A 27,944-nucleotide genomic window follows, 5' to 3' on the forward strand; every position below is an offset into this window, starting at 1 on the left:
ATTGATTTCACGCTGTTTCTCACGTACGAGGGATTTTCGAGAATAAGTCAACTATTCACCACAAATCTCAGCTATGTATATATTGTGAGCTAATGGGAACATGGGAACGCCCGAATGTGAGAAAATGGATTTCCAGGCTTGGATTGGTTGTAAGTTATTCTAATTTTGTACAGTATGCGATCATTATTCGATGCATTTGCAACTAACAAATATAAATAAAACAACATCAATCATCTAAATTGTCCTTATAATAAACATAAACGACAACTATTTACAATTAACATTTATGGTGATTGTGAGTTTACAAATTGTACTAGAAAATAACGCCAACCTGCTTGAACATTTACGGTCAATGAGGCAAAGCATTCAAGACTCGATTTATGACAGCAGATTCAAAACAAACTCACAACATAAGATCATTCTACGGATAAAAAAATAAATACAATCGTAATTTCTCTACATTTTGATTATAGGTAATAATGCAATTGTCCAATGCCAAAAATATTGCAATATTTGCAACAAAAGTTTTGTCTAAAATATTACCAAAAACTTTTTTCATCGCACATTCGTGTTCGTCTATGAAAATAAGTTTCATATAAACTAGGACTACATTATAGATTTTCTAAAAAAAAAAAGAAACGAAAAATGGATTTCAACTTTACCTCATGTAAAAATATAATTTCTAATTTGACTTCCTTTTCCAATAATCGTATTTTTCAAGATTTGTATATTTATTAAATTATGATTAGTTCATTTGTGTCAAATAAGGTATATATTTCAAATATACAATCATAGTATTGTCACAGAATAAAGATGTACAGTTGTGAAGATACCTACTAACTTTCGTAAAAATGTCACTCACACACGCATGAGCTTGGACGAATTTTTATCGGCGCTACCGGTGCTGTCTATATCGACTGTCATGCGGTAGTGACATTGTTCTGAACCTTAGTACGTAGCTTCACAACTGTTTACAAGAGAATTTATTTAAACTGTGGTATTGTCTAGGCTACTATAATGTAGCTCTAGTGCCCTTGTTTTGATTTGTGGACGGCGTATGACATTCACGAAGGTATAACAGCAATACTTGTAAACCAGATTGGTTTACTATTGACTTATTATTTCAATCTTTAGACAAAATGAACACTTGGGACTTTGGTCAATGTGTATCGGCAAGTATCTCTGCATTTGGTCCATTATTTAGGTGGATAATATTTGTTTTGGTATTTACCAGCGAACGCTGCTTTGTTTATAGATACTCAATATACATATGTATATTCAAGTAGCTTTCATATCATATTTGTACGGAGGAAGCTGGGGACGGTCTATTAATCACGTGAGTCCATTGACACGGGCAAAAACTTCAAATCGGTTCAGTTTTGAGGTAAAAGCGCGACAGATAGACAGATAAAAGAAATCATCATCTAAAACCAGAGGAAAATGAAAAAAAAAAATGCTAAATACATCACGTGATTAATGGACGACCCTTTACAGCATATTGTGACACAGTCAATTTGGTACGCATAACGTAATGGAAAGTTAACTTTAGTACGGTGGTTGGTACTGCTGCCGCTGCAGATGCTGCACTAGAGGTCCTTGCTGCTGCTGCTGCATGGCGAGCATCTGTTGGCGCATGCGCTGCTGGTTCATCTGCTGCTGGTACTGCGAGCTCTGCTGGTTCTGCATGCCGCGAGGGTAGGGAGGCGCCGGGCCGCCCATGCCGCCCATTGTCACGTTTGGCGCTTGCTGTAGAACAAGAGAGTATTATTATATTTTTACTACTTATAGACCTAAATTGAAGAACAAGATAAACAAGAGTTTTTTTTAAATCTGTTTACTATGAATTTTCACTTTCAATTTTTAAAGCAAAAAAAATAGTTTTACGGACGTTTACGTTGTTTTAAGGGATGTTGAAAATTGGCCTCAATGGCCCAATATAAACAGGGAATCTGGTGATAAACAACATGATGTAGTACATAGTTTAGGATGATGGTATTTTTAGGTGTGAACCAACCTGCATGTATGATGGTCGAGCATTTTGTCTCTGTTGCGCTAGATATGCTTCTTGGCTCGCTCGACCGCCCATCATGTTCTAGCAACATAACAAAATAAACATTAATTTATTTGTCACATGATATATTACTTAACCAAATAAACATAGGTTGATGTTTGTGTATTTACCTGCTGGAATGTCTGTTGTCCAGGGAATCCACCCATGGAATTACCACCCTGAGGTCCCATAGAGGCGGCTTGGCTGTTCATAGCGGACATGCCGCCACCCTGCCCCATCTGGCCCATTTGACCCATAGGCTGGCCCATCTGGCCCATACCTTGATTCATCTGACCCATAGATTGAGGCATCTGTGTCGGCTGCCCGACGCCCTGGTTCATTTGACCGACGTTCTGCCCGATGGAGTTCACGCCTTGGCTCATAGGGTTCACTTGTTGGCCCATTTGGTTGACACCCTGGCCCATTCCCTAGGAGATAGTACGGTTAAGGTTAGTAACTGCTTAGATATGCTTAAGGACAGAAGACACGATAGCTTTTGAAAACTTCAATTGTTTGACTTCAGGAACAAAATGCGAGGATATGATGGTAAAACAAACGTTCATGGTCATTCAATAACAATTAACAACCAATCACGACTCATATCAAGGCATACCTGGTTCATCATCTGCTGCTGTCCGCCCTGCATCATCTGCTGTCCATATCCTCCGTACCCCTGCTGCATGCCTGCATACTGTCCGCCGAACATCTGTCCGCCCATGCCGGCCATCTGCCCGCCAGCCATCTGTCCAGCACTCATCTGTCCTGCTCCCATTTGTGTGGCTGCCATCTGACCGCCGCCCATCTGGCCCGCCATTTGTACACCGCCCATCTGGCCCATTGGACCCATACCGCCCATTCCCCCCATTGGGTTCATTTGGCTGTGGAAAATGAACATTTTATAAGGATTAAGATTGACGGTGTGAGTGAGATAATTGCATATTTTTTTTCCAAATAATTATGTGACAGAAAATCTAGAATTAAAAAATTAAAAAAGTATGTAGACTTACGCGGACTGCATGGCTCCCATCTGGTTGGGCTGCATCTGCCGCATTGTCTGTCGGGGGAACGGCGCGCGACTGTGCGGCGCGCCGGGGTAGCCGCCACTTTGCTAAGTATTGTAACATCATTTTAAAAATTGTAAAACCATTTTTAAAACCATAAAAAAAACCTGAGAGAAGTTGGAGAAATATCGCAGTACATACGAAGAAAGCTAATCATAACAGTTAATCCCTCAGTTTTGGATATATAGATGCCATTGGAAGACAGAAACCAGATAAGTTTGACAGCCTATCTTTCCTTTGATATGTGGACGTGGCGAATAACTTTTTTCTGTAAGTTTAACACCGACACTCAGTTTCATGATCTAAGAGCAAGCTACTCAATGAACTTGCAGGTAATATGTTGTACATACATTGACCTGCATCTGCGTCATCTGGTTGAAGGGCACTCGCTGTCGCAGCATGTTGCTGAGCGCCTGCTTCGACTGGTTGTTGGACGGCGGCGCCGCAGACACGCTGCGGGGACTCACACCCGCTGAAATATAGCGAGGAATTCATTGGTAAGATAAACTTTCTATTATTAACTTACGACTACTTCATTTACTAGTAGGGTAAAAAACCGGAGCGGATTTAAAAGAAAGTCGGTTTGTAGGTAAATAATATACAGAATAAATAAGAAGTATAAGTCAAACTTTGTGTGGGTAGTTTCGATCCCCACCACCTCCTATAAAAGCGAGTGCTCAGTTGCGTCCGCTCTCGCCGTCGAAGTACGCGTACGCGTAGAAATTCAAACTCCCCCAAAATTGTCAATTTTAGCTAATTTGTTATAAAAACTACACAAGTTCGTAGTGATCTGTCTTTTTTTTTTACTTCTGGTTCCTAAGAGTAGTATCTGGTAGTGTCTGGTTCCTAAGTATATTTTACCTGGTGGATTGTAGTAGTTCTGTCCAGGTGGCGGGAACCATTGTTGCTGCTGCATGAACTGTGGTTGTTGTGGTTGCTGTGGAGGCAAGCCGGCCGTGCCAACGCCGCCCGGTGCCGCAACTCCGTTTGTCTGACACAAAAATTTATATTAAACACAATTCTTTTTTATAGCGGCAAATATAATACAAATAGCTTCCGCTAGCGGTTCCGCCCTTGTCCGATGGGAACTATTCCGCGCATCCAGAAAAAAGTGACATGTAGCTTTCCTCGACAGATGGGCTGTCTAACACCGAAATATTTTTTCAAAACGGACCTATACTTATAGAATATTCTTCCTTTATGTAATAGGCTCCATGCTTTCGGCATGTAAAATATTAATAGGGTTGTTTGGTATACTAACCGGTGTAGTCGGCTTAGATTTTTTGATATTCTTGCAGGGAGCGTTGCGTGATCGCGTTTTACCCGCACCGGTCGGGCTTGAATCTAAACTGCCATTGTCCTGAAAAAATTTACATGGTTAAGATAAGATAAATGTTTTTCTCTCCTTTAACCGACTTCCCAAAAAGGAGGAGTTTCCCAATTCATCGGAATCATTTAACAAGAAGAGACCCAAGTCCACCGTCACGGGTAATCAGAGCCAGAAAGTGTAAAGCTTGGGTTTCCTAGGAAAGCGGTGCCGTCATATAGCGGCCGTCATATTACGGACGCAAATAGACGGTCGTCTTTACGGTGATGACATGCGGAAAGTTCCACGGCCGTTTTAACACACCGTCATAAACTTTTTGTTAGTTGTATCATACTTACTAACCTGTTTTATTTAATATTTCTCAAATTTCACGACACCAATTCTGTTTCAGTTGACTTTTTCTATAATCTTTATTTTTTATATTATATATTGCTTCGTGGTTACGAACGAAATCTATTAAAATTTCGTCGTCCTCGCTGCTCTAAGAGTTGTAACTAATTTTTGACGTTGTTCCGAAAAAAAAAACACAAATACATATTAAAAAAGCTTCACCGCTTTCACTAAAACGTTCACCAAACTATCTGACACCGTCAAGACGGCCGTCATGCAAATGGCGGCACCGCTTTTTGATGTTACGGTGTCAGTTACCGCTCTCTAGGAAACCGCCCCATTTTGTTTACATAGACAACGTTCTGGTGACGTCTTTCACCGCTGTATTACGGCCGCTTTATGACGGCACCGCTTTCCTAGGAAACCAAAGCTTAACAAACCAACCTTTCCAAGAGCCTTGCCTAGGCAACTCAGTTGAGAAGGTCAGATAGGCACTTGGTCTGTGTAAAACAATGGTATTCAGCTGCATATGTATGTGTGACTTGAAGCCGACTCCAACATAGCTGGGAAAAGGCTATGCAGATGATGAATATAAGAGGACTCCCTTCGAGAAATAAAGGAAAAAAGTAAGATCTCATTACCTGTTTACTGTCATTAGTTTCAAGATCCTCAGGCGGCAAAGGCAGTGGTTCTAGAAAATAACTGAGTGGCTTCACCAGGCTATGTGTGTGGTATTTCAGTAATCTGTCAACATTACAAAACATGTATAGTAAAATCGCTTCGATGCTGACAGAATTTCAAAGCCTCTGAACAATGGCCGAGAAAATATGAAATCAAGTACCCGAGCGAAATACTTCCCGCACCCGTAATGAAGTAGCCCAAATATTCCTCCGATAAAAAGGTGTACTAGTCAAGTTAATAATATTTTTATTATTCTACCAATTCATTTTATCCTCATGTAAAAATAGTCTTTATAATTTAAATGAGAATATAAGTGAATACCTATGTGCGTTCTCATAAGTGAGCGGTTTCCTCTCGATCTTGGTGGCGGCGAACCACGCCCACGACAGCGGCGCGGGGTTGCGCCCGCCCTCCACCAGCTCCCAGCTCGACACGCGCTGCTTGTCCGTCAGACGCAGACCCTGGCAAAGAGAACACGTAAATATTCTATCAAGAAGTACAGAGTTCTTGATAAATATCTTTGCGAAAGTCAAAAGATAATATAAAAAAAAGATTAAGTCATTTATTTAACGAAGGCTGAAAATCAGCACTTTTTGAAGGTTAAGTTTACAAAAGTCATCCCCCAAAACGCCCGCCCTTCACATGTCAATAAAACACTACTACACATGAGAGAAGCGCTAATAGCTAACGCTTTTTATTTAATTTATTATTTGAAACATATTTTCTAAACTCTGAATCCTACCTGTTTCTTGTCACTGTCAAAACCGGTTATTTTGTTTCCTTTTTGATCCACTAGACATCCGATGGGTTCACAGGCGATGACCTGAAAATATCAAAAAGTCGTTTAATTTGTCCCTTGTCTTGGATGACAAGCAGTAACTATGTCATTAAGTATAGAAAAACAAAGGAATGAAATATACCGATGGGTTTGATTGAACGAAACAAAGTCAAAAGGTCTTGACCCTCATATACGATATCCGAGACTAAAGCATGTTGCAAATCTCACCTCTATAATAGTATTCTTAGACAAAGGCAGTAGTTGTCGCACACACTGGACGGACGGCCCGTGTCGATCCCCAATCTCCTTCTTCAACTTCTTCATGAGGTTCTGGTAATGTTTCCTATTGTTGTCGTCACCTCCGTCAGCGAGGGTCGAGTGGATCAGGGTGGCAAGCATGTCGATGACAGTCGTGAACAGGTTGCTGCGACACAAACTATATCAATTTATTGTAAATACACTGTCCGCCCGGCCATTTATGTTGATGATGAACCTGTAGGGAAAACTAATAAAACATCTACTAAGATGGAGGAAATTAGGTTCGGGATATTGATAACGGAATGTGTATCGACTTTTAGCTTGTAAAATTTGCACCTTGCGAGTGCAAGAAAGGCTTCTATGTATATATTTTGAAACTTGTTGAAGAGTTTTATGAAGAGCGTCATTCGATTCTGGTCGAGTAAGGTAAACGAAAACAGAAGGGTTATAGGGATTAATTGTTCATGTAATGATGTCAAACGACATGAAATTGTCGGCAAGGCGAAACGGAATTCAAAGACAAACTCGGTTTGAAACGAGGCTCGTTTGAACAACTACCGCACCGCACCCGGCGTCAGGCCCACCTGTTTGGCATAATGCTGAGTTACATCAGTCACCACAAGAGGATTCACTTCATGACCTCTCCCCCTTTCACTCAAGTAGGACCTGGTTGGGTTAGGTTAGAAATTACAGATAGGTACCTATTATTATAGGCGTCGATGAGCTGATGCGCCACGAGCTGTGTGAGCAGCACGGCCCAGTCGGCCGTGAGCTGGTAGGAGCGTCGGATGGCGTCGAACATGCCGCCGGCCAGAGAGAAGCGCAGCAGCAAGGCGTCGGGCGCGGCGTCGTCCTGCCAGCCGTCGCCGCACGCCGCCCGCTCGTGTTCACGTGCGTGAGTGAGATAGTGGACTAGTTGGGTGTGGATTGAGCTTAGTAAGCTCTCCTGAAACAATGTTTTCAGTTATTTGAATTCTTATTTTCCCACAGAAGATTAAGCAATGCTTGGCGTGTATGACCATGTTTAATTGATACGTCTCGACTGCCACACAGTCGTTAAGGGTAGTCAGACGCCAGAATGTCTGACAACCGGTCACTCCGTTTGAAACACCTGCATCTAGTTAAACTGGAAGCCCACCTAAACATAGGTGAGAATTATCCCTTACTTTAATATTTCTTGCGTTGTAAATAGCTGACTGTCAGTTAAAGATACAAGTATATGGTATACAAACTACTGCAAATGATTGCACTCGCTTCCTAGGCGAACTACACTCCAAAATTGCGTGAAAAAAGGAACAAACTTTACCCACACATACATACAAAGTTTCGCATTTATAATATTAGTAGGATGGATATGCTACCTTCTGATCATCCTGATGCCTCAAACACGTGAGTACGAGCGACAGTAACGGTTCGTTGGCGAGTCGCACGGCGCTGCCGCCGCCGCACGCGCAGCCGCCGCTGCAGCCGCCGCCGCTCACGCCGCGCTTACCCCCACTGCCGCCGCCTGCGGACCTGGTACCAAACGAAGCGTTTTGACTACGCTATTGGCGGTTACACATAAGTGAAGTGAATTCACGGCAATATCGAATCTGATCGAGGAACAGGCGTAAACGCCGCAAGAACCGTCCACACTCACATCACACCTTAAAAAAATACTTTTTCAAAATTAGGTAGTAAGAAGTTTGAAAAGTTATTGTAAATACTTTTTTTACAATCCTGTAAATAGGTCCGTATATATTTTTGTTGTAAATAAAGCATTAGCTATCCGATTAAGCTATCTACCTATCAAACGTTTTGTTCATGATTTTGATACATTTATTTATTTTTAATGTTTTTTTAAAGTACTGATTGATTATATGTAAATCTTATAAAACAACCGTAAAAACAAATAGCAATGCAAAATTAAAAACGATACACACTATTCTTGGAGGTAAACTGAAACCATATTGTAGAATCTTAAGTAGTATAAGTAGTGAACTAACCCTTTATAACTGGGGCTCTGATGACTCTTGCAGTCGCGATGCGAGCTGCCGCCTCCGCCGCCGCCGCTTGAACAGTTGCCGCTGCAGCCCGCGCCCCAACCGCTTTCTAATATCTGTTACAATCAATTTAATGTATTTTAAATTCACCGACGTTAAAAATAAAGTCATTTTTTTCCTGAAAACTTTACGTATACAAAAGTAGCCTACATTGGTCCCGTAACCAAATCTTGTAGACCACTTATTTCACAGTAAAACTATCCAAAGAGATACCTATTTTCAACCTTATTCAAATTTTCAGATAACCGTTAAAGGTATATAGCGAAGAAGAAATTCCATTTCTTGCAGAATTTTTGAAGTAGGTATATGTATAGACTTCAAATACCACTTCAAAGTTTGAGGGGTGTTTTCTCAGTATCTGTATATAATAATAATAATGTAACCTGTCCCGCCTGCTTGAGCACCCGTCCCTGCACGGCGGCCGGCAGCTTGGCCACGAGCGGCGCCACCAGCCACACCGACTCCGACCACTTGCTCGTGCTCACCACGCCGCGGTCCGTGCCAGTTCTACAAACAACCATTGGTAACATTACAAAGGGCAGTGAAATAAAAATAAACAATGCTAAGACGAGGTAAAACAGGGTATAAGATTTATAATAAGTACATGGATTTTGGAGGTAATACCAGGCCTCTGTCACTCGACGTACTTGCGCGCGATAAATGCCTTCCGCTCGCTGGGTTACCGGTAGCCCCACGCGGCTCAGGGCTTTCAATAGTCACAAGCGCCGCGCGCGTTCCAATATTATTATTTTTATTTCGTGGCATGTTATGCTGTTGGTTTTTATTAGGTTTTTTAAGCTACTGATGGATTATTTTGAGTTGTATTGGTTTATATGCGACTATTGTAAGATTTGGAAACATTTTATATTTATGAACTTATCTAGTAATTCTATTTTTTTTTAATAAATTAATACTTATCTACTTTATGATTTTAACAACAGAGATCATTAGGTAGGTACTTAGTTTACTTTAGATACCTACTTAGTTATATGAACTGTATTGTGAGTTTTGTAACTCAAAACACATCTCGAGTGTAAGTAGGTAGGTATAAGGTATATTCTGGTCCAACTTAATGACGACTCGGAACATTACGCGTGTCGCTACGCAGAAACCAATTTTAGGTATGTATCAACACTTGACGGAGTTGTACCATATGGGGTATGGCACTTGTGCTCGAAAAATAGTTGGAAACCGCCTTTGATTTTGACGAAAGCTTTACTTAAGTACTTACTTATGCTTACGTATAAGGTAGTATTTAGTAATATGTACCCATTCTCCATTTTAGTACTTAGGCAATACAATAGTTAACTAAAGAAAAATATTCTTGATATTACTTTTTATTTAAAAACTCAGTTTTAAAAAAGGCTATCTTAAAATAAGCGTAACTTTGTTTTCCTACTTAAATAATAAATTGTAAGAAGCAACCCTAAGCACGGCCACGGCACGGTTGCGGTCACTGAACTGTGCGCTATCGCATTGGAATAACAATCAAGCGCTCGAGCTTTTAAGGTTCATTTTATAACGCAGCTAGGAATTTGTAGGTAGTTGGGGAACTTGTAGGTGTTTATAACAGTAGGTATGGACTTTTTTGTATGGAGTGATTTATCTGTTACGTGGTAACTATTATATAATCTGTGGTAATACAACTAATAGATTGTGTCCTGCAAAGTCCTAGTGTTTTCGTTGGTGTTTCATAGAAAGTAAAATATTACCAAGTAAGAGTCGGATTCGCGCACGAATGGTTCCGTGCTATTATTTAGCCCCTCTTCCAGACCACATTAATCGTATTCTGGTTTTCAGTGTCAGTTTATAGCAGCAACAGCAATCTATCATAATATGTCTAACTATAAAGGTTCATGACCTTGTTCATGAGCTTGGTTTAAGACGATCAAGTCTTAATAATAGGGCTTCGTATTGCTCTTTAGGTACCCTAAAAAGGTAAAATATGTGAAGCCTGACCTGTCTTTATCTGGCGGCGGCGGCGCGGGCTGCTGGAAGACGTTGATGACAGCGCGGGCCACGGTGTCGAGCCACGCGCTCAGCTCCGACGAGCCGCTCGGGAACTGCTTGAACATCAGCTGCAGGTCCAGCCACGACATGCGCAGCGACCACTGCTCTAGGTTCTGTTGGGGATATGGCAAGTGAGCCTCTTGGACGGTATGCAGAATTTTAGTATCAACGACGATATTTCAAAGTAACGCTTGATTTCATAACCGGAGCGATGCTGAAGAAGCTAGATGGCTTCTTGTTTACTTTCTGCCATAAAAAGTCAGTATTGTATATGTCACTACAAAAAACAAGCCGCGAACATGAGCTCTGAGGGTTACCCCAAAAATTATCACATAACAGAACGATTTCAATCAATCGTATCATAAACATACCTCAAGAACCGATTCAATGAAGCATAATAAAGTGTCAAAAAATTATATAAAATTAAACACAAATCAAAAACAGAATTACCTCAAGAAGTCGTGTGATCATTGTCTTCTGATCGAGATCGGGATGGGTGTGACTCGCTGATTCAGGATAGCAGATCATGTGGAGTAATCTGGCAAACATTAGTAGGCATTATATTAGATGCAAAAATATTTTAAAGATAACATTGGTTTCGATACTTTTTTGACACACAATAAGCTTTAACAACTGTATCATCATTGTAAGTCACCTTTGCGCCTGTCTTGAAGTCAGCATCGGATCCAACAGCATATCGGGCTGGTACAACTCATCAGGGTTCTGCAGACATTTCTGCAGCACCCATTCTTCTGAGCAAATCTCTGCTAGAACCCTTCGTGCTAAAGACGAGAGCGATTGCGAAGAGTCGAGGAGTGTAGACCCCACACCTCCGCTACCCCTGTAAATGTATCCGGGGGAAATTAATAGCTATATTTACATGGTTATGTATCCCAACATTTAATGCCAAAGTTAATCCATTAGTTATTCACGTGTATGTTTTAGTTTATTGACATGAAGAAGCTTGATACCCAATTCAAAGGAGGTTTGAAGGTCGATTTATTTTTATTAAGCTTACGTACTGGCCAGTATGCCTTTATGTTATACCATTGTGCATCATATTCCATTTTCAAAACACAATATATTTATAAATGGAATAAAATGCATTTCGTTTAAATAACTGAAGTTGGCTTTTTGTCTGCGCAGTAGAAAAGAAGTCTATTGCGCAGCCAATCGGATCTTTAGACTAGTTGGTTATCAGACATACTGTTTTTGCTGGCCCGACGTGGACACGTCTTATTTTTTTAGATGGGCTATTATTAGCTAGATTGTAGACTACTAACTAAATACTAAGATAACGGATGAGGAATTAGTTAAAGAGTCGCTGTGAAGACCTGTAGACATTTAGGAGTGAAACACAGAGTCGATTGTTAAACACAAAACGTGAACCTGTGGACGACACAACCGGTGGAGCGGGACAAGTTACTCTTCACTTACAAACATTTATGCTCAGTATGCATGGCCATCTTTTGTTTATCAACAATGTTGCACCAATGTTGTTGCTGTGACAGTATGTTGCAGAATTGATTAAAGCCACGTTTCTAATAGGCAACATTTGGCGCGCGTCACGTGATGCTCAGCGCTGCACAACAGCGCGACCGTGCAACATGACAAACAGAAACAAAACAAAACTTCCGCCATTGGTTCCGCGCTGACTTTCAATATGTTGGGCAGTGGTCAACTTGCTGTACAACATGTTGGAGTCAATTGTTGCTTAGTGAGTACGCGGCTGTAAGTCAATGTTTCAGCAATATTCTTGTTGCTTATCAACTGTTGCTGTTGCTGTTGTTAAACAAAAGTTATCATGAATATGGGGCTTCAAACTTAAATATATAACTTATGTTTTAAACATGATAAACTGCTGTCATTTGTTGTATATTTGTAAGTGCAGAGTAGAATTAGTAAGGGCAACGTTACCAGTGTCGCTATGACAGACAGGGGTGAAGCAACTACACATCGAGACGACCCTTGCACAGCATGATGCCAGGAGCAAACAATATGAAGAGAAGCGAAGCGAGTGAGCATTGGCGTAGCTAATAACTTCAGTTTTTTAAATTTTCCAATTACATGGAAGTTCACTATATGGTGACGCATAATAAACCACCGTATGAAGCTAGCATTAAAATTGCATAGTGATAAATAATAGTATTCGTCACGTAAATTGTATTTATTTCATTCAAGGAGCTTTTTAGCTCTTAATCGTATCGATAAATGTTTTAAATTGCGCAGACGCATTTATTTAAAACTTTACCTACTCTTTGCCTGTGAGGATTATTTAGGCAATGCATTTTTTTTTGTATTCTTATCCTAGCTACGCCAATATTAAACATAATGTCAGAATGATATGAGTATATGTACAAGAGTACACAGTGAAGCCAAGTCCGTGGTCGTAAGGTGTGCAACCGTGTAACTCAATATCAAAATAAACAAACCTAGGAGTTCTATGGCCCCCACTCATCTCTGAATCTACCATCCTAAGGATAAAAAAAACATCGCGAGTCAATATGTATCAGAAATAATAATATTATGATCTTTAAGGCATGATCCTTGATTGGTTACCGTATGCTCTGAAAGTTATCTTATTAGAACGAAAAAGTATATTTCAATATTCAAGGACAATGTCAATATGTCAATGATTACTACTATTATAATACCAAATGAAATATCCCGAATAGTAAAATAAACGAAGTATAAACCATTGAATTATTTGGCAAGAGATTACTCTTGAAAAATATTCAAAGATACAGTTTATTTACTACTCAGGATATGATATCATATACTTTATTATAACAATGATATTGCAAGTTATATAATACTCTTCAGTACGTCAGTAATGTACTTACGACATAAGGTCCAGTTGAGCGTCGGTAGGCACTGTGTCACTAGTGCCTAGAATATGCGACAGTTCGCAGGACTTCTTGCCGCCGGGCTTGCCTCCATCACGGGCAGTTGAGTCGCCCACCACTGGGGATGAAGGTACAAGAGTTATAATTTTTTGGAGTGTAGTAAACTACCAGCTTAAGACTGCTTATGATTAATGTAGGTAACCTGTCTGAAACTGTGTGGCAATGGAACTTATATTTTGCTACGATCTAAAGTGCAAGTGTTTAGAAGGGAATGTGATTTCGAAATACATAGTTAATGTTTGGTTTGAACTTAACAAATAGTCCTCAATTTATTAAAAAATTAAGCCTAGCTCTGACTAAATACACTATGAAACTACATTTTGCGGGAGACAATGATATATCCCATCATACAGTAAAGCATAAGGTAATAAAGGTATACATACTGAGTATAGCTTTCAGCGTGGCGAGTACAGGTCCTACACCGATGTTCTTATGCGCAGCGGCCAACAAGTGCCTATCGCACGACAGTCTTACACCAGCCGCCGCACCGCCCGGGCCCGGTGATGTGGATACGGAGTATAAACCTGTGACATGTATCACATAATTATTGTACACGTCATATTCGGAAAAAGTTGTACATGTTGGAAGATCAATTTATAAAAAAAAAGATTCAGCAGTGAAAATGTCCGAAGATCAAAATCAATTGCAGATTTTTATGAAACGTCACACTAGTTGCAAGGTTCCAAAAAGCTGGTGTCATGCAGAAAGTCATTTCTCAGGTCGCGGGTGTAAATGCAAAAAAAAATCTCGTCCTGATAAACACCACTTACCAGGTTGTGGAGTATCCACAGTTTTGAACAGCCTCAGTAGAAGATGACAGGTGAGCCTCGCACCCGTGTCGGGTGAGGGCGCGTTGGGAGCGTTGCCTGAACTGCCGCCGCCTCCACAGGCCTTGAGGAGCGAAGGCAGCGCCGCGTGACGCACGAAGTCTTCGAGGGAGAAGCAGTGACGCGCTAACATGTAAAAATAAAATTAGAAGTTGAATGGGAAAAAATGAGTTTAAGACAAACTGGGAGCATTGCATTATGTAATTTTTTTTTTCATTTTGATTTGTAATGCAAATCGTGTATTGTCATCCGAACTCGGAGCGTGTGCAAAATTTCATCTCAATCAAAGACCGGGAAGTGGGTATAATTAAGAATTGAAGATTCCGTTACATAGTTACATCATAGATACATACATACAGCCCAAGCTTATAAAAGCATGTTAAAAAAAATACAGGGTGTTCAATTTTATCTAAACTGTTTTATGTCACAGGGTGTTGATTGGGCAGAAGACCTGTTGTACTTACCGACGAGTATACAAGTGAAGACAGCGAGCGCGTCGTGGGCGGCCTGGTCGTGCAGGTCGCGGTGCAGCAGCAGGTCGGGGTAGAGCGGCGGCGGCGCGGCGTGCGGCGCGGCCGCGGGGTAGTGCTGCGCGCCGCACAGCGCCACCAGCGCGCCCAGCCACTCCGCCGCCAGCCCGCTGCACCACGCCGTCATCTCCGCGCATACCACCCCTAACTCGTTTACACTGCGTCACAATCACACGCACATATACCCACATACAGTTCCTATTCCTACATCACACATATATCAGCCGCGTTTGCGACAGCTAAACGAAGCTTTTTTTTAGCGATGACAAAAATCATCAAATGACCCCTTCCGCTGTAGGTTAGCAGCGGTGAGGGGAGTGACTTTTACTGACTAAAAATCCATCTGGTTCCTTCGTAGGCCTTTTATGTAGGGCCACGATAACTCTTTCGAATAATTCCGCAGCCTCATAGTTGCACTACAATATGTTCTGCGCAGTTGACCAATCGCCTTACAGCAGCCGTAGCCGATAATCGCCTAGGAGGACATCACGTCACACATTCAGAAACACACAGATACTAACAGTAATGTAAGAATTATTATCTTACCGATCATTGTCTACCTCCCGACACACGGCCAGCATTGCAGAGCAGACAAAGCTGTACCTATTAGCGGGCGATTCAGCCACTTGCCGCGCCCACGCTATTTCTATTTTACCTACAAAAATAATTCAAGTAAATATACGCTCCCAATACTGAAGTAGGACATTAAATAAATACATAGAAGAAAATATGTACCTTTTCTAGGATTAGTGAAGAATTCGCTTAAAAACTGTGGATTGTAAGGATAGTTGGATGGTGTTGGCTGAAGAGGCGAGTACAGCGCTTGTCTGAAAATTTAAAATGTTAGAGTTGCAGAATCATCAATACGTCAACTTATAGAATACCAACGACGTAACTTGGCTAATTAGAAGTTACCCGATTAGCTTTGCAGTAAACAACGATGTCCCAAAAAATCAACTATTTGGCTAAACCGTTAACCTCACCTTCGCCATATGAAGGCACGTCAGTTCACTCACTTGATCTTAGGGTATGCATTAGCAAACGTATCAGCGTGGGGCGCATGACAGAGATGAGCTGCTGCCTTATACAGGTCATGTAACTGTGCTAATACGCAGCGCTCTGCAGACCCGCAGTCGCCAGGGTTCACCACGCATTTGACTAGCCGGCATAGTTGCTCGAAGACTGCTGATGTTTGTTCTACGCATACTGTGAGGAAAAGAAGGGCATTTAAATAAAAGTGAATTATTTGTTAACACCAAAGCAAGTACTAGTAAGAAAAAGTATTGCAAGGGGATTGTGACGCACTATGTAGTTTCACGAAAGATGATATGTGTAGCACGATGTAGTTTCACGAAAGTGAAATCTATTTGTTGCCTCTTTGTTAGGTACTAGTTTGAGGGAGAGGGAGAAAAAGTAGTACTTACACAATAAAGATGAGTGGTATTTCCTAAGCGCGCCGACCGTGTAAAGCGCAAGCGCCGATGTGTATGCACGAGGTGCCGCTAGACCACTGCTCGGTGCACCGCGGGCTATGAGTGCACTTTCCACCTCTGATAGCTCTTTGAGAATCTGGAAAAGATATTGTAGTTATTAAAAAGTTAATGACAATGAGTCCGGAAAATGTCTGCAGTGGTAGCAGGTAGAGTAGCATGTTTTTTCGACTTCTGACAATATTCGAAATACATACATAAATTGCTTTTTTAGGAATGGATTTTTTATCTAGGTACTTTTTGGCCCTTACATTTTACATGAGTATATCTTGTCTGGGTTACATTATATCAAAAGCGATCAATTTGCATATTCTATGACGTGTATTTTTGTGTGTTTTATGGCTTAAACGCGGCTTATTCAATGTTTATATCTATCATGGAGCTTTTTCACCCACCTGTATACAAGTCTCAATAAGTCCGTGCACGTTCAGCGCGATCTCCATGAGATCTAGCGCGAAGGCCACGTGCTCGGGCTGCGGCAGGTAGGTGGTGGCGCCGCCCGCGTACGCCGCCAGGGCTTCGCACACAGCACTGCCGACCGCCCAGGAGACTGCACCTTGCTCGTACATTGACATCGCCTGGGGTAAAAGAGCTTATTTTAATGTCGAAATTCTAAAGTATCACTTTTCAGATTTACATATTTATGTTTATTTCAACATATCGCCTAACCAACTTTAATCGAAACCCTTGGTTTCGGTTAGCCGCCGTTATCCTAAGAATGCCGATGGTGACGCGAAAATCGAAGGAAGCGATATTTCCACCTTTTGGGAATCTTGGAACGCATATGAATATGAAACTGCTACTTAGAAATTACTTTTATTATATGACAGATTTTTTTACCGCCAATTACATACCTGAAACTTCTGTGTAACAGCTTCAAAATTAAATTCGTTGCGCGAATGCTTCTTAATCTTTCCGCCTTCAGCCACGTCAATTGAAAACTTCTTGGAGAATAATTTACAGATTTCTGCAAAAAAACCATTGATAACCAGTTTGATTTGTTTAGACTGGTAGCCCACCTTGACTAAGTGGGAAAGGGTTGGTAAACGCTGCAGAACAAGCCATTAAAAAAACTAATTAAAACAAAAAATACATTGTCGTCACAGCCGAGAAACGTCCACTGCTGGCCATAGGCCTCCCCCAAGCTGGGGATATGCCCTACCCCAAGCTAAGCATATGCCCTACTCACCGAGCATGCCAGCTGGTAAGTGCAGTGTAGGACATTTTAATCATCGGCGACATTATTTTATAATCTATAATTCACAAATCTATATCCAAAATCATGTCCTACCTTTAGTCATCTTCTTAACAACATGCCTAGCATCATCCCTGGCACGTCCCACCCCGTACAGCAGTATATGTCTCTGGTTGGCATCATGCGGTGTGTGTTCCGGCTCGGCGGGCGGTAGTGGGAAGTGCAGCGTGTAGTGGTAGTGACGGGACACCGTGCCTTGGGTGACGCCGCAACCACTGGATGGCCCTGAACTGGTGGTACGGATGCCTGGGTGAGGAAGAAAATTGGTGGTTAAACGTGAAAAAAAATGCTGGGCCTATAATCCTGATATAAGAATGTCTAAAGTATACGTACCAGGAACAGACATTGGTCCCATGCTCATTGACGGTATGCCCGGGATACTCATACCGCTAGGCCCCATCATTGGCGAGTTTACACTGGAATAGGCATGATGACAAATTTTCAAATTCCTTTGTATGATGAAGTAGACATGGGAAAAACATATCATTGAAAAGAAAAGATTGATATATATCTTTTGATCACTGGGATATGTATCACTCTTTTGTATCTCTATATCCTTTCGAATCCGCGAGTGACATTGTACTGTTGCTCAGAGTGACTCGCTTCGTTCAATTCAATCCAATGTATCACTAAATCAGTACGAACTAAGAGTGATAGATTCGTTTAGGATAGATAGATTCGTATATCAGTTTATAATATTTTTAAGTTTCTATTTTTCATTTTAAATTTAAGTTTACGATTTATGTAATTGGCTGTTAAAGCCGTGTAAATCGAATAAATAAATAAATATAATGGTCAAACACTTATCCTCGGTATCGAGAAAGTGAGACAGAACATTCTAAGTAGGGAAGTGCGAAAGAGATGTCTGGACTTTCCGATGAGAAACCGTGACGCCAGCCGCTCAATGCTGTGTGTGCGAGTGCAACACAGATACAAACGGACGACGGATTGAATGAGTTGTTAAAGATACACTGATACATTCGGATTTGAACTGATACAAAGAGCGAGTGATAAGAACGGAAAGATACATATCTTTTTTATCTATCACTCCTGAGTTACCCATCTCTATGATGAAGGTATACGTCTATTTTATATGAAAAATTATTAATTTTAAGAAAATGCGAAGTTTTTTTATCAAATAATTGCATTTTTCTCTGTCCACTTTGAATCCGGCGCGAAAACGCTTGTCAGTGTCATGTCGTCACGACTGAAATTACAAGACGCAAGTAAACAACGCTCGTGCAATAATTAAGTTTTTTGTGTTATTAAATATGAATTCGAAAGGGCATAGGTGTTGTGGGGTCCCCCAGTGTAAGAACACATCCAAAACAACTCCTGATAAGTTATTTGTGTACGTTCCTCACAATAAAAAAATACGAAACAAGTGGCTTAAACTTGCAAGGCGAGATTCAAAAGCAATATTGCCCAGAGTACAACTTTATTTTTGTGAAGATCACTTTGATGTAAGTTATTACATAGTTCTCTAGATTCTAGCATAATTTATAATGTAAATAACTATTTCGAGGTTAGGTTTCATCTCTCATTGTTTTTTAATTAAACCAGTATACTTACATGGAAGTTTTAACATTTCTAAATTCAGCTGAACAAAAATCTTTATTTGATGCCAAAAACTTTCCCAGCATTATGATATCAATTCTAGGTAAATTAGCGCTGTTTGCCTTGATAAATCCGGGCTCCATAACTCGTGTTATAAACAATTAATTAATTAAAAACAAAGATCGCAGTGGAAGTTCACAATAACGAAATGTGACGTTCGCGCGCTTTCGCGCGAGTTGTTTTGAGAGATGACGTCACGAGCTCTGATTGGTGTTCAAGATATCATGGCGGATTGCCTTATTTCGTAATTTTATTTTATAAAAATACATATTAATCACATTATTAATAAAGATGCGCGTTTTATATTCCAAGCTTCAAGTTTAATTTAATAAATATATTATTTTAATGATTTTTGATTACTGTCATCAAGCCTATTAAACGCGATTTTTAATAAAGAACACCATTGTATGCAAACCAAGTGGCACAGAGAAAAACAAGTGCGCCCACCCAAGGTTTCTTTACTCGTAGCATCATAACTTCATGGGACCTTAGACCCAGGTTGCTATTCCTGAAATAAACTACTGGACAAATGACTTATGGAAAACAAAGCGACGGGTCTTATAAGGTTCTGTTTTGTTTTTTGAGGCAAAGATCCCAAACAGACACACCATCAACAGTAAAAAAAAACAATTTTATTATACATAATGGCGTATTTAATTTACCTATGCGAAGGTTCACCAGGGTCTTTCGGGCTATCAGGCGCGTCCATAGAATTTTGTTGATCTTCTTTGATATGCTGAAGTAGTTTGTCCAAGTCATCGTCTATCTTAGAGTCGTCTAAATCCATACGAACGTTCTCCTGAATACAATGAAAAATCTTTGAAACAATTTTGATCATAAGTTATTTATGGCGAAGAAGTTGAAAAGTCATTATCGTCAAGGGTGGAACCAGAACTTCAAAAATGTTGTGGGCACATCCATCCGAAATGGTAGAAAATTCACCTTCATTTAATTCACGTAGCCGAGGGAGTAATAGGGGGAGTGCTTCGGAAGTATAAAGGGAGTACATCAGGAAGGATATAAGGGAATATATGGGGAGTACATCAGGGGAGTAGTACATAAGGGGGTATATAGGGCGAGTAGTGCATAAGGGAGTACATCAGGGGAGTAGTATATAAGGGAGTATATAGGGCGAGTAGTGCATAAGGGAGTACATCAGGGGAGTAGTATATAAGGGAGTATATAGGGCGAGTAGTACATAAGGGAGTATATAGGGCGAGTAGTGCATAAGGGAGTATATAGGGCGAGTAGTATATAAGGGAGTATATAGGGCGAGTAGTGCATAAGGGAGTACATCAGGGGAGTAGTACATAAGGGAGTATATAGGGCGAGTAGTACATAAGGGAGTATATAGGGCGAGTAGTACATAAGGGAGTATATAGGGCGAGTAGTACATAAGGGAGTATATAGGGCGAGTAGTACATAAGGGAGTATATAAGGCGAGTAGTACATAAGGGAGTACATCAGGGGAGTAGTACATAAGGGAGTATATAGGGCGAGTAGTACATAAGGGAGTATTAGGGCGAGTAGTACATAAGGGCGTATATAGGGCGAGTAGAACATAAGGGAGTATATAGGGCGAGTAGTGCATAAGGGAGTATATAGGGCGAGTAGTACATAAGGGAGTATATAGGGCGAGTAGAACATAAGGGAGTATATAGGGCGAGTAGTGCATAAGTAGTACATAAGGGAGTATATAGGGCGAGTAGTGCATAAGGGAGTACATCAGGGGAGTAGTACATAAGGGAGTACATCAGGGGAGTAGTACATAAGGGAGTATATGTATAGGGCGAGTAGTACACAAAGGAATAGGGTAAAGTTTTCTTCGATAAACGGGAAAAACGCTGGCGGAAGATAGTAACAAGTGAATTACCTCCATCTTAGGCTTTAGGTCGATGCCAGCGAAGATATCGTCGTCCATATTGTGATTGGTGCCGGTGCTGTTGGCGGGGGGAGCCACCGTGTGCGACCCGCCGCCCGTAGATGTTGGCTCCGTAGGCGATATTAAATCACCTGCACGATAATTGTAAAAATAGTTCTCTTAAAAAGGACTTTGTCAATGAAGAAATAAGACTCAATATTGAATAGCTACAGCGGTATTTTTGTAAATTAATAGAGTTTTGTATCGCAACAATACAGTATGAATTTCATTAGATTTCTTTTTATTTTTTATAAAATTATCGTCATGAAATACGTAAAGAAATAGTCACTTTCTAGTAAGAATTCCTCGCAGTCAACATTCTGGTAGTTTTGCCTAGATATTTTTAAACTGAGTTGAAGCATAAAGATTGAAGAACTTAGGGTCTGTTATGATACTCACTAAGTAAGCTACATAAAGTGTTCATACCTCTAGAAATGAGCGTGCACATGTAAGCGTCGTGCGAGAACACGTCGCGTCGTATCAGTTCGCCGAACAAGTGCACTAAGTTCGCGAACTGCTGTCTGTTGCCCGGCGGAGCGTTCGGGCTCTCGTCTGGAACAAAATTGTTGTTTTATTTGCTGTTATAACAGTCTTATTATCAGGTTATACAAAGTAGTAATTATATCAAAGAGAAAAAAAAGTTCTTTAAAGTGGATTCGCTACTATGAATCTAAATTAAGATCCATAATTAAATTGCTTTTTTTCCGAAACGAAGGCAAGAATTCATCCGATTCCTGAAAGGTTGTTCAGTTCACATACATACAATTCTGAAAAAGTGCAAATAAACATTATCATGGACCATAGCGTACATTAAAAAAGTATTCACAAAAAAAAGATGTCTTACCTAACACTGGTGCGTCATTGTCAAGGAAGCGCAGTAGAAGATTCTGGAATATGGGCGGTCCGTTGTACAGCCCAGTACCCGAGCTCACGGATTCTTTGTCATCCGACCCTGTATACAAATCCAGTCGTTAGTACGATTGTTTTTCAGTTTGATCTTTTCGCTTAAATAGATACGGTATACGGAATTTCGGTAAATTTCATCAGAGGTAAAACCACGGGAGATACCTAGAACGTAAATAATATAATAATTTATTCAGCTCAGTAATGCAACCAACCTCTTGAGTACATGCTCTGTTGAGGGAGAAAATTACATACATATTATTAAATTTTGTAATTTTTTAAATTATGACAGCGTCAACTATGGTCAGTATCAGCATCAGTCCTCAGCAGTTTTTTTTTTATTGATTTTCTATCTTCTTGCTGCATGCTGGGGACGGTACCTGTGGCGTGGTGATCATGGTGGTGGTGCGTGGTGTGGTGCTGGCGGCGGTCGAGCAGCGCGGCGGCCGCCTGCGCGCGGTGCTCGCCCCAGCGCGCGCCGCATACTGCCCACTCGCATACCACCCGCACCACGGAGTATGGACATGCCCACTCCTAGATAGTATAGTACGAACATCATTATTTATAATAGCTGTTTCTCAAGGTTACACCAGGTCCCAAGGCAACTTCTTCCCGTGCCCGGAGTATAAAAAACCAACCTATGTTTAAGCCCGCTCTACATTCGGCCCGCGGAACGGGCGCGATGGCCGCGAACGCCAAGTGTGGTGCCGTTTCGAAGAATATGCGTAACAGGCTTAAGATATCACACAAATTTTATGCCAAATCAGTTCTTAAGTCACACTTAACAACTACAAGAACCGAAATGTACCTATAGAAGAACGGCAAACTAATTGGATTTTATCAAAGGACATTCAACCTTATGTCACACGCTTACAACAAAAATTGGAATGAAAAGGAATTTCTTGACACGGCACTGGGAACAGTGTGTTTCTTTAGAAACCGTGGTGTCATTTCGCGAAAGTTTTAATCGAGGTAACAAAATTCTCTGTCATTCTACCTCAATATACAGACCTAATATAACATAGTTAATTTAGAACACAATAAGGTTACTTTCCCATCACTTACCGGGTCTTTGGTGTCACTATTATCCTTAGAAGGCGGCGGGCAGTTGGCAAACACTTCTTTATACAGCGTGTCTAAATTATTATTAGGGTCCACTCTATCGAAGCAGTGCCGATCTAATGCTTCAAGCACTGCTAACACTCGCGCTAAAATTAATGAAATAATATTTAATAATAATAATTTCGGATAAATGTTTTCGATACTTATGTGGATGATAAGGAAATAAGTACCTTGAGAGCTGGTCTGCCATTTGTCAGTACACCATTTACTTTCGGCCTTTTTACTTCTAGCCGAGATTTCTTGTTCAGCTTCGTATACCTAAAATAACAAAACGTTTTAGACAGACAATGTAACTTAAGGATTTTTAAATAAATTTCAAAATTAGCATTTTGTGCTTAATCGTAAATCTTTTTTATAATTAAACAATAAATTCGACTTAATAAAATGAGCCCCTCAAGCACAAAGTTTTGTCGCGCGTGTATATGCCCATCGGCGTACCCGTTGCACTTTCGGGTCATTGTTCGAATCTAAAGCGAAATTAGTCAGTGATATGTATAAGTACCAATTTCCTATGCTCCTCCGTGATAGCAGTATCCATATGAGGCATAGGTAACGCTGAGGGCGGCAGTGGCAACAGATCTAGCGGCGATCCTTGCAGAGACGAGCCACAGCCCGACCACACCATCGCCGTAGGACATTCGATGCAAATTATCTGTGTATAAACACTTTTGGTAAGGTACCGGGACAGTCGTCAGTCAAGTCAATAGGGGCAGATAAAGCTCTCAAAAAACTTTGTGGTCAGAGGGCATATCCACTCGATATGGTTAAAAATTGCATACATTTATTCAGTTTTGGTACATTAAGGAGTTCATGTTAAGTGTACGAAGCGAGAGTACTTAGGGAAGGTACAGGCAGGTAAGGGAGTATATAGAGGTAGTACTTAAGATGGTGTATAAGGTGAGTACATACGGGATTACCTAGGGGTACATAAGGAAGTTAATGGGGAGAGTATATGTATAGAGTGAGTACCTACACAAAGGGAGTAAAACCACAGAGATGTGCTAGAAAAAAACTCACCTGTAGAATCGTAGCCAGCTGTATAATAACATCTCTATGGTAAGCACAGTTGAGTATCTCCCCAAACCCAACTTGCACAGGGTTCATGGCAGCAGCCACCACAGTTGTCAATGTAGTCTTCGTATCTCTAGCTGGGGAAGCCCTTTCTTCCTTCACTTGGACATCCATCGGCTGCGGGGGATTTGGAGTCCCCATCGAGTGGTTCGGGTTAGGAGTCCCCAAAGAGTGGTTAGGGTTTGGAGTACCCAATGAATGGTTGGGGTTAGGAGTGCCCTGGTTTTCAACGGGAGTAGGCTCCCGTTTGATCTGGGTTATGTTTGGTTTGACATCAGCGTTGGCATCATTGGGCGCAGGTGACATTGGGGCGCCATTTTGTTCTGCAAGAAAGCATTTATTTTCGGAATTTGTTTATATAAAATAACGCTATTAAAGAGTATTTAGACCTATTTTCATCGAAACATGAACATCGGTTTTTTTAAAACAGTTTAGTTATAAAATTTATTGTAACCATAGAAAATTCATGTTGATGTTTTCTGTAAATTTGGGCCTTAGTATGATTCTTACCTGTACTCCTCTCAACAGTTTTAGTAAACACAGCAGGCTGGTTTAAGGTCCTCAAAGTGGTGTCAGAAAGTACAGAGCATATGGCAGCAGCCTTCTTAGCGCAAGAAGTAGCGAGGCGGCGTGACAGGCTCTCACAGCATGTGAACTCGGCCATATGTTGAAGCGCCAGTGGTAGGAACAACCTGGGGACAATATGGTCAATAAATCTAAAACACCCAGTTTATTAAATACACAAATTAAATGCATTACATTCATAGAAGACAGTCTTATAGTTCAGGTTCTGAAAAAACATTCCTTTTGTCTTTCCCAGGGTGTAAGTCATTCCTGTAACTATTTTCCGAATGCGGTTTAAGTCGCGTCCCGAAGGAACTACTTATCGTACCCAGATGGGTATAAAAAGTGTTCTTTGTCCTTCCTCCCCAGCAAACCTTTTCGGCTTAATCAGTGTAGCTATGCATGAGTTATAAATATGTAGTGTAAATAACAACGTATTCCTTTCATATACATCTTCGCCTCCAGTGAAAACATACTTGTACATCTATCTACATGTATATCCTCTCTTAGGATATATTTTATGTACTATTCTCTGTGTCAATGGAGGAGAGTTGCTCATGATTGGAACCAATGGAAGCTACTGGAGGAGGCCTTTGCCAACAGGCATACTGAGCTGAGAGACATCTTATAACTACAACGCACAACAAACTGTTAACACAATCTAAGGATCAGTTCTCTCACCCAGTCCAAAAGGCTAAATAAATAAATAAATTCTCTGTGTCAAACATTTCCAAAGTATGTAGCTTTCAAAGTTACCTCAGCAGTCCATCATCAGGTGCCCTCTTATCTAGCAGCTCAATAATCCACGTGAGGAAGTCATGTCTGTCAAGTAGACCTTCATCCAGCAGATACTTGGCGAGCCTGGTGCAGTAGTTCCAAAGCTTCAGCGCTTGACGCCAGTCTGTGCTCTCACTCCCACCAGGAGTTAAGGAACCAAGTGCTGGAAGATGAATATTAATAAAGTTGGGGATTTACATTTATAAAGTTAGATATTGTAGGCACGTTCAAGTGTCTGAGCAGCTTTTGCCAAACATGCTAGTATAAGATTGAATGTGCGTTCGTAGCGTAAAGTATAGCACGATAACAGACAAACAGACTGCATGCACTTGCTTAATTCAGAAACACTAGTTTGATAAATGCCTTTAATAATTCTCAGAAACAATGTTTGGAAAAAAACTTTAAAACAAATACCTAATCTACAAGTTTTGAAGATATAATAATAAAAATTAAAACACGTTTTTCAAGTAATACTTACTACTGGAATTTCCTGGAGAGTGCATAGAGTTGGGAACAGTGGAATTTGGAGTGGAACTCCCCGGTGGGTTGCCAGATGAATTGTGGCTAGGTGTACCTTGACCTGTGATAATGAAATATTTGCTATGGATGATGGGAATATCAATAGAATTTTGCAATTAATTGTAAGTTACTTTGCATGATAAAAAAATTATATAAATTGCAAAGTTTAAAGAGTATTAAATTTTTATCCTTGTTAGTTGATTTCTTACCAGATTGCGAAGGTGGTGTTTTGTCAGACACATTCCCTGGAACTGCACTTTGGTAATGTTCAGCTAGTTTTGGTATTTGATCCTTTAGAAACTTTATCAATGTTGTAGTCCATTCTGCAAGAAAGATACATATTTGCAAATAAATTGCAACTGTGGTTTGGGCTTAAAGAGAAAGCTTAAAAACAACAATTCGAATCAGTTGGGTTAAATAGAGGTTGATAATTAACAGAAACATACCTGTAGTAGGATCAGGTAGTTGCCTCTTCTTAATTTTAGCTTCAGAAACAGCAACAGTGTATGCAGAGCTAAGTTTGATGAACCAAGCCGCTCTTGGCATTGACACCTGGTACTCGTTCAGAGTTATAAATATCTCTTCTTTCTTATTAAAGTTTGGTGCTTTCTTTGCTAGTTGGGATAGTGGTTTGCTTCCTGTGAATGTTTATATAATTAAGATTATATCTACTAAGTCTATTAGAATCTGATATGTATAGACAAATTGTGTTTATAGGTGGGAAACCCTTGCAACAATTTGAGTTCTTCAATAATTTTCAGTACTAAAAAAAGTCAGAAAAGAGTGCATTATTCATTAGCGTACAGTTTCCTTGACATCCATATGGAAACACGTCCACTTGAAATCCATATGTAAAACATTAATTTACCTGCTAAATCTTTGAACCAAGCTTCAATCTGTGCCTTGGTCCGTGCAGTGGCTGGCCAGAAATTGTCTTTAGGGTTCACCTGCTGCCTCTTCCTTCCACAATCAGGCAGGGTGTTTAGCTCTTCCTTTTTTGAAAGAATGCTAGAGAAGAATTGGCCAATCTGTTGAGGGACAAAAAAGAATCATTAATAACATTGGTGTTTATAGGCTATCAAATTGTTATCTAATAGCAGTTTATTGGCTTTAATAGAATATTAGCAGTTTATTGGCTAAAGATATTATGGAGTATTTAAATGAATTTCTTAAATTATAGAGCTAAGAATTTGAGGTGGTTTTTGTAATAAACATCTATAACAAACTGCTGAGGCCAGCTGACCTATTTAGTCATATACTATCAATATAAATACATGTATTATGAGAATTTTGATGATTTTAAAGTCCTTTTCCTTACCTTGGACGCTGAATAATTAAAATTTCTTGCGGTGCCAAACTCATCACTAGATTGCGGTGTTGTGGAAAACCCATGTTTAACGTTCGTTGATGTTAGCTCGTCTTCCTTTTGGCGGGGCTCTTGGGGGTACACATCGGGAGGACCAAGTCTTGGCCTCTTCAGAGGACGCTTCTCGTACATTATACCCATGGTTATAGGGTGTATTGTTCCTATTTCGCAACACCAATGCACCACTAATAAATATACAAGGCTAATGTACACGACGACAATCTCATACTTCTGGTGTCAAACCGATTACGGTGACCAAAAATCTAAAAACTATACTAAATAGACATGATTGTAGTCTCACAAGGAACCAAATAGATAAATATAACGTATTTAAAACTTCATTTAGAAAAGAAAACAAATTAGTACATCCAGCTAAACAAAACTATTTCATGAATGAATGATGAGACGATTGGAGATGAATGAGAAATTGGCTTTAGTTCAGTCATTCAAAGAATGAACGTACCTATTAGTAGTGTTGTGAGAACAAGAGACGAAGTTAGACGGTTTTTTAAATTTTCGGTTTTTGGCTACAACTTCGA

The 27,944-nt window shown here is 40.4% G+C and overlaps 1 protein-coding gene across 3 annotated transcripts; it reads right to left on the reverse strand.

The window, feature by feature from the left end:
• Positions 1-230: 230 nt before the first annotated feature.
• On the reverse strand, positions 231-27,790 carry LOC124639085 (mediator of RNA polymerase II transcription subunit 12-like). 3 transcript variants are annotated; one of them, XM_047176321.1, is made up of 48 exons: positions 27,358-27,790; positions 26,908-27,067; positions 26,486-26,677; positions 26,249-26,362; positions 25,999-26,100; positions 25,500-25,683; positions 24,690-24,871; positions 24,126-24,502; positions 23,611-23,760; positions 23,279-23,366; positions 23,052-23,194; positions 22,367-22,520; positions 21,928-22,035; positions 21,510-21,635; positions 21,036-21,175; positions 19,825-19,961; positions 17,879-17,961; positions 17,582-17,791; positions 17,145-17,257; positions 16,686-16,868; positions 16,225-16,369; positions 15,817-16,006; positions 15,536-15,627; positions 15,347-15,455; positions 14,735-14,958; positions 14,214-14,396; positions 13,827-13,967; positions 13,381-13,501; positions 12,970-13,011; positions 11,193-11,378; positions 10,988-11,075; positions 10,487-10,650; positions 8,911-9,034; positions 8,471-8,583; positions 7,847-8,000; positions 7,187-7,431; positions 6,456-6,651; positions 6,192-6,272; positions 5,771-5,910; positions 5,410-5,512; positions 4,373-4,471; positions 3,973-4,102; positions 3,462-3,583; positions 3,058-3,158; positions 2,664-2,928; positions 2,182-2,478; positions 2,015-2,092; positions 231-1,746 (listed from the first exon to the last, which is right to left on the reverse strand). In XM_047176321.1, exons 1-48 carry the CDS (start codon positions 27,544-27,546, stop codon positions 1,546-1,548), a joined length of 7,269 nt encoding a protein of 2,422 aa, XP_047032277.1. In that variant the 5' UTR covers positions 27,547-27,790; the 3' UTR covers positions 231-1,545. The 3 variants fall into 3 exon arrangements, with proteins under 3 accessions (XP_047032277.1, XP_047032269.1, XP_047032282.1); XM_047176313.1 differs by having other exon boundaries at positions 6,456-6,663; XM_047176326.1 differs by lacking the exon at positions 12,970-13,011 and having other exon boundaries at positions 6,456-6,663.
• Positions 27,791-27,944: the final 154 nt, after the last annotated feature.

This window comes from Helicoverpa zea, chromosome 2 (genome assembly GCF_022581195.2).
Source record: "Helicoverpa zea isolate HzStark_Cry1AcR chromosome 2, ilHelZeax1.1, whole genome shotgun sequence".
Classification (NCBI taxonomy): domain Eukaryota; kingdom Metazoa; phylum Arthropoda; class Insecta; order Lepidoptera; family Noctuidae; genus Helicoverpa; species Helicoverpa zea.

What these genes read in the sequence shown, in the direction of transcription:
- LOC124639085 (XM_047176313.1), bottom strand. Translation starts at nt 27,546, where the DNA reads ATGGGTATAATGTACGAGAAGCGTCCTCTGAAGAGGCCAAGACTTGGT. An exon ending in GGGACCAATGTCTGTTCCTG is followed by an intron (nt 17,792 to 17,878) that starts GTACGTATACTT and finishes TTCCTCACCCAG; the next exon opens with GCATCCGTACCACCAGTTCA. An exon ending in CAGAGCCCCAGTTATAAAGG is followed by an intron (nt 8,001 to 8,470) that starts GTTAGTTCACTA and finishes GTTTGGTACCAG; the next exon opens with GTCCGCAGGCGGCGGCAGTG.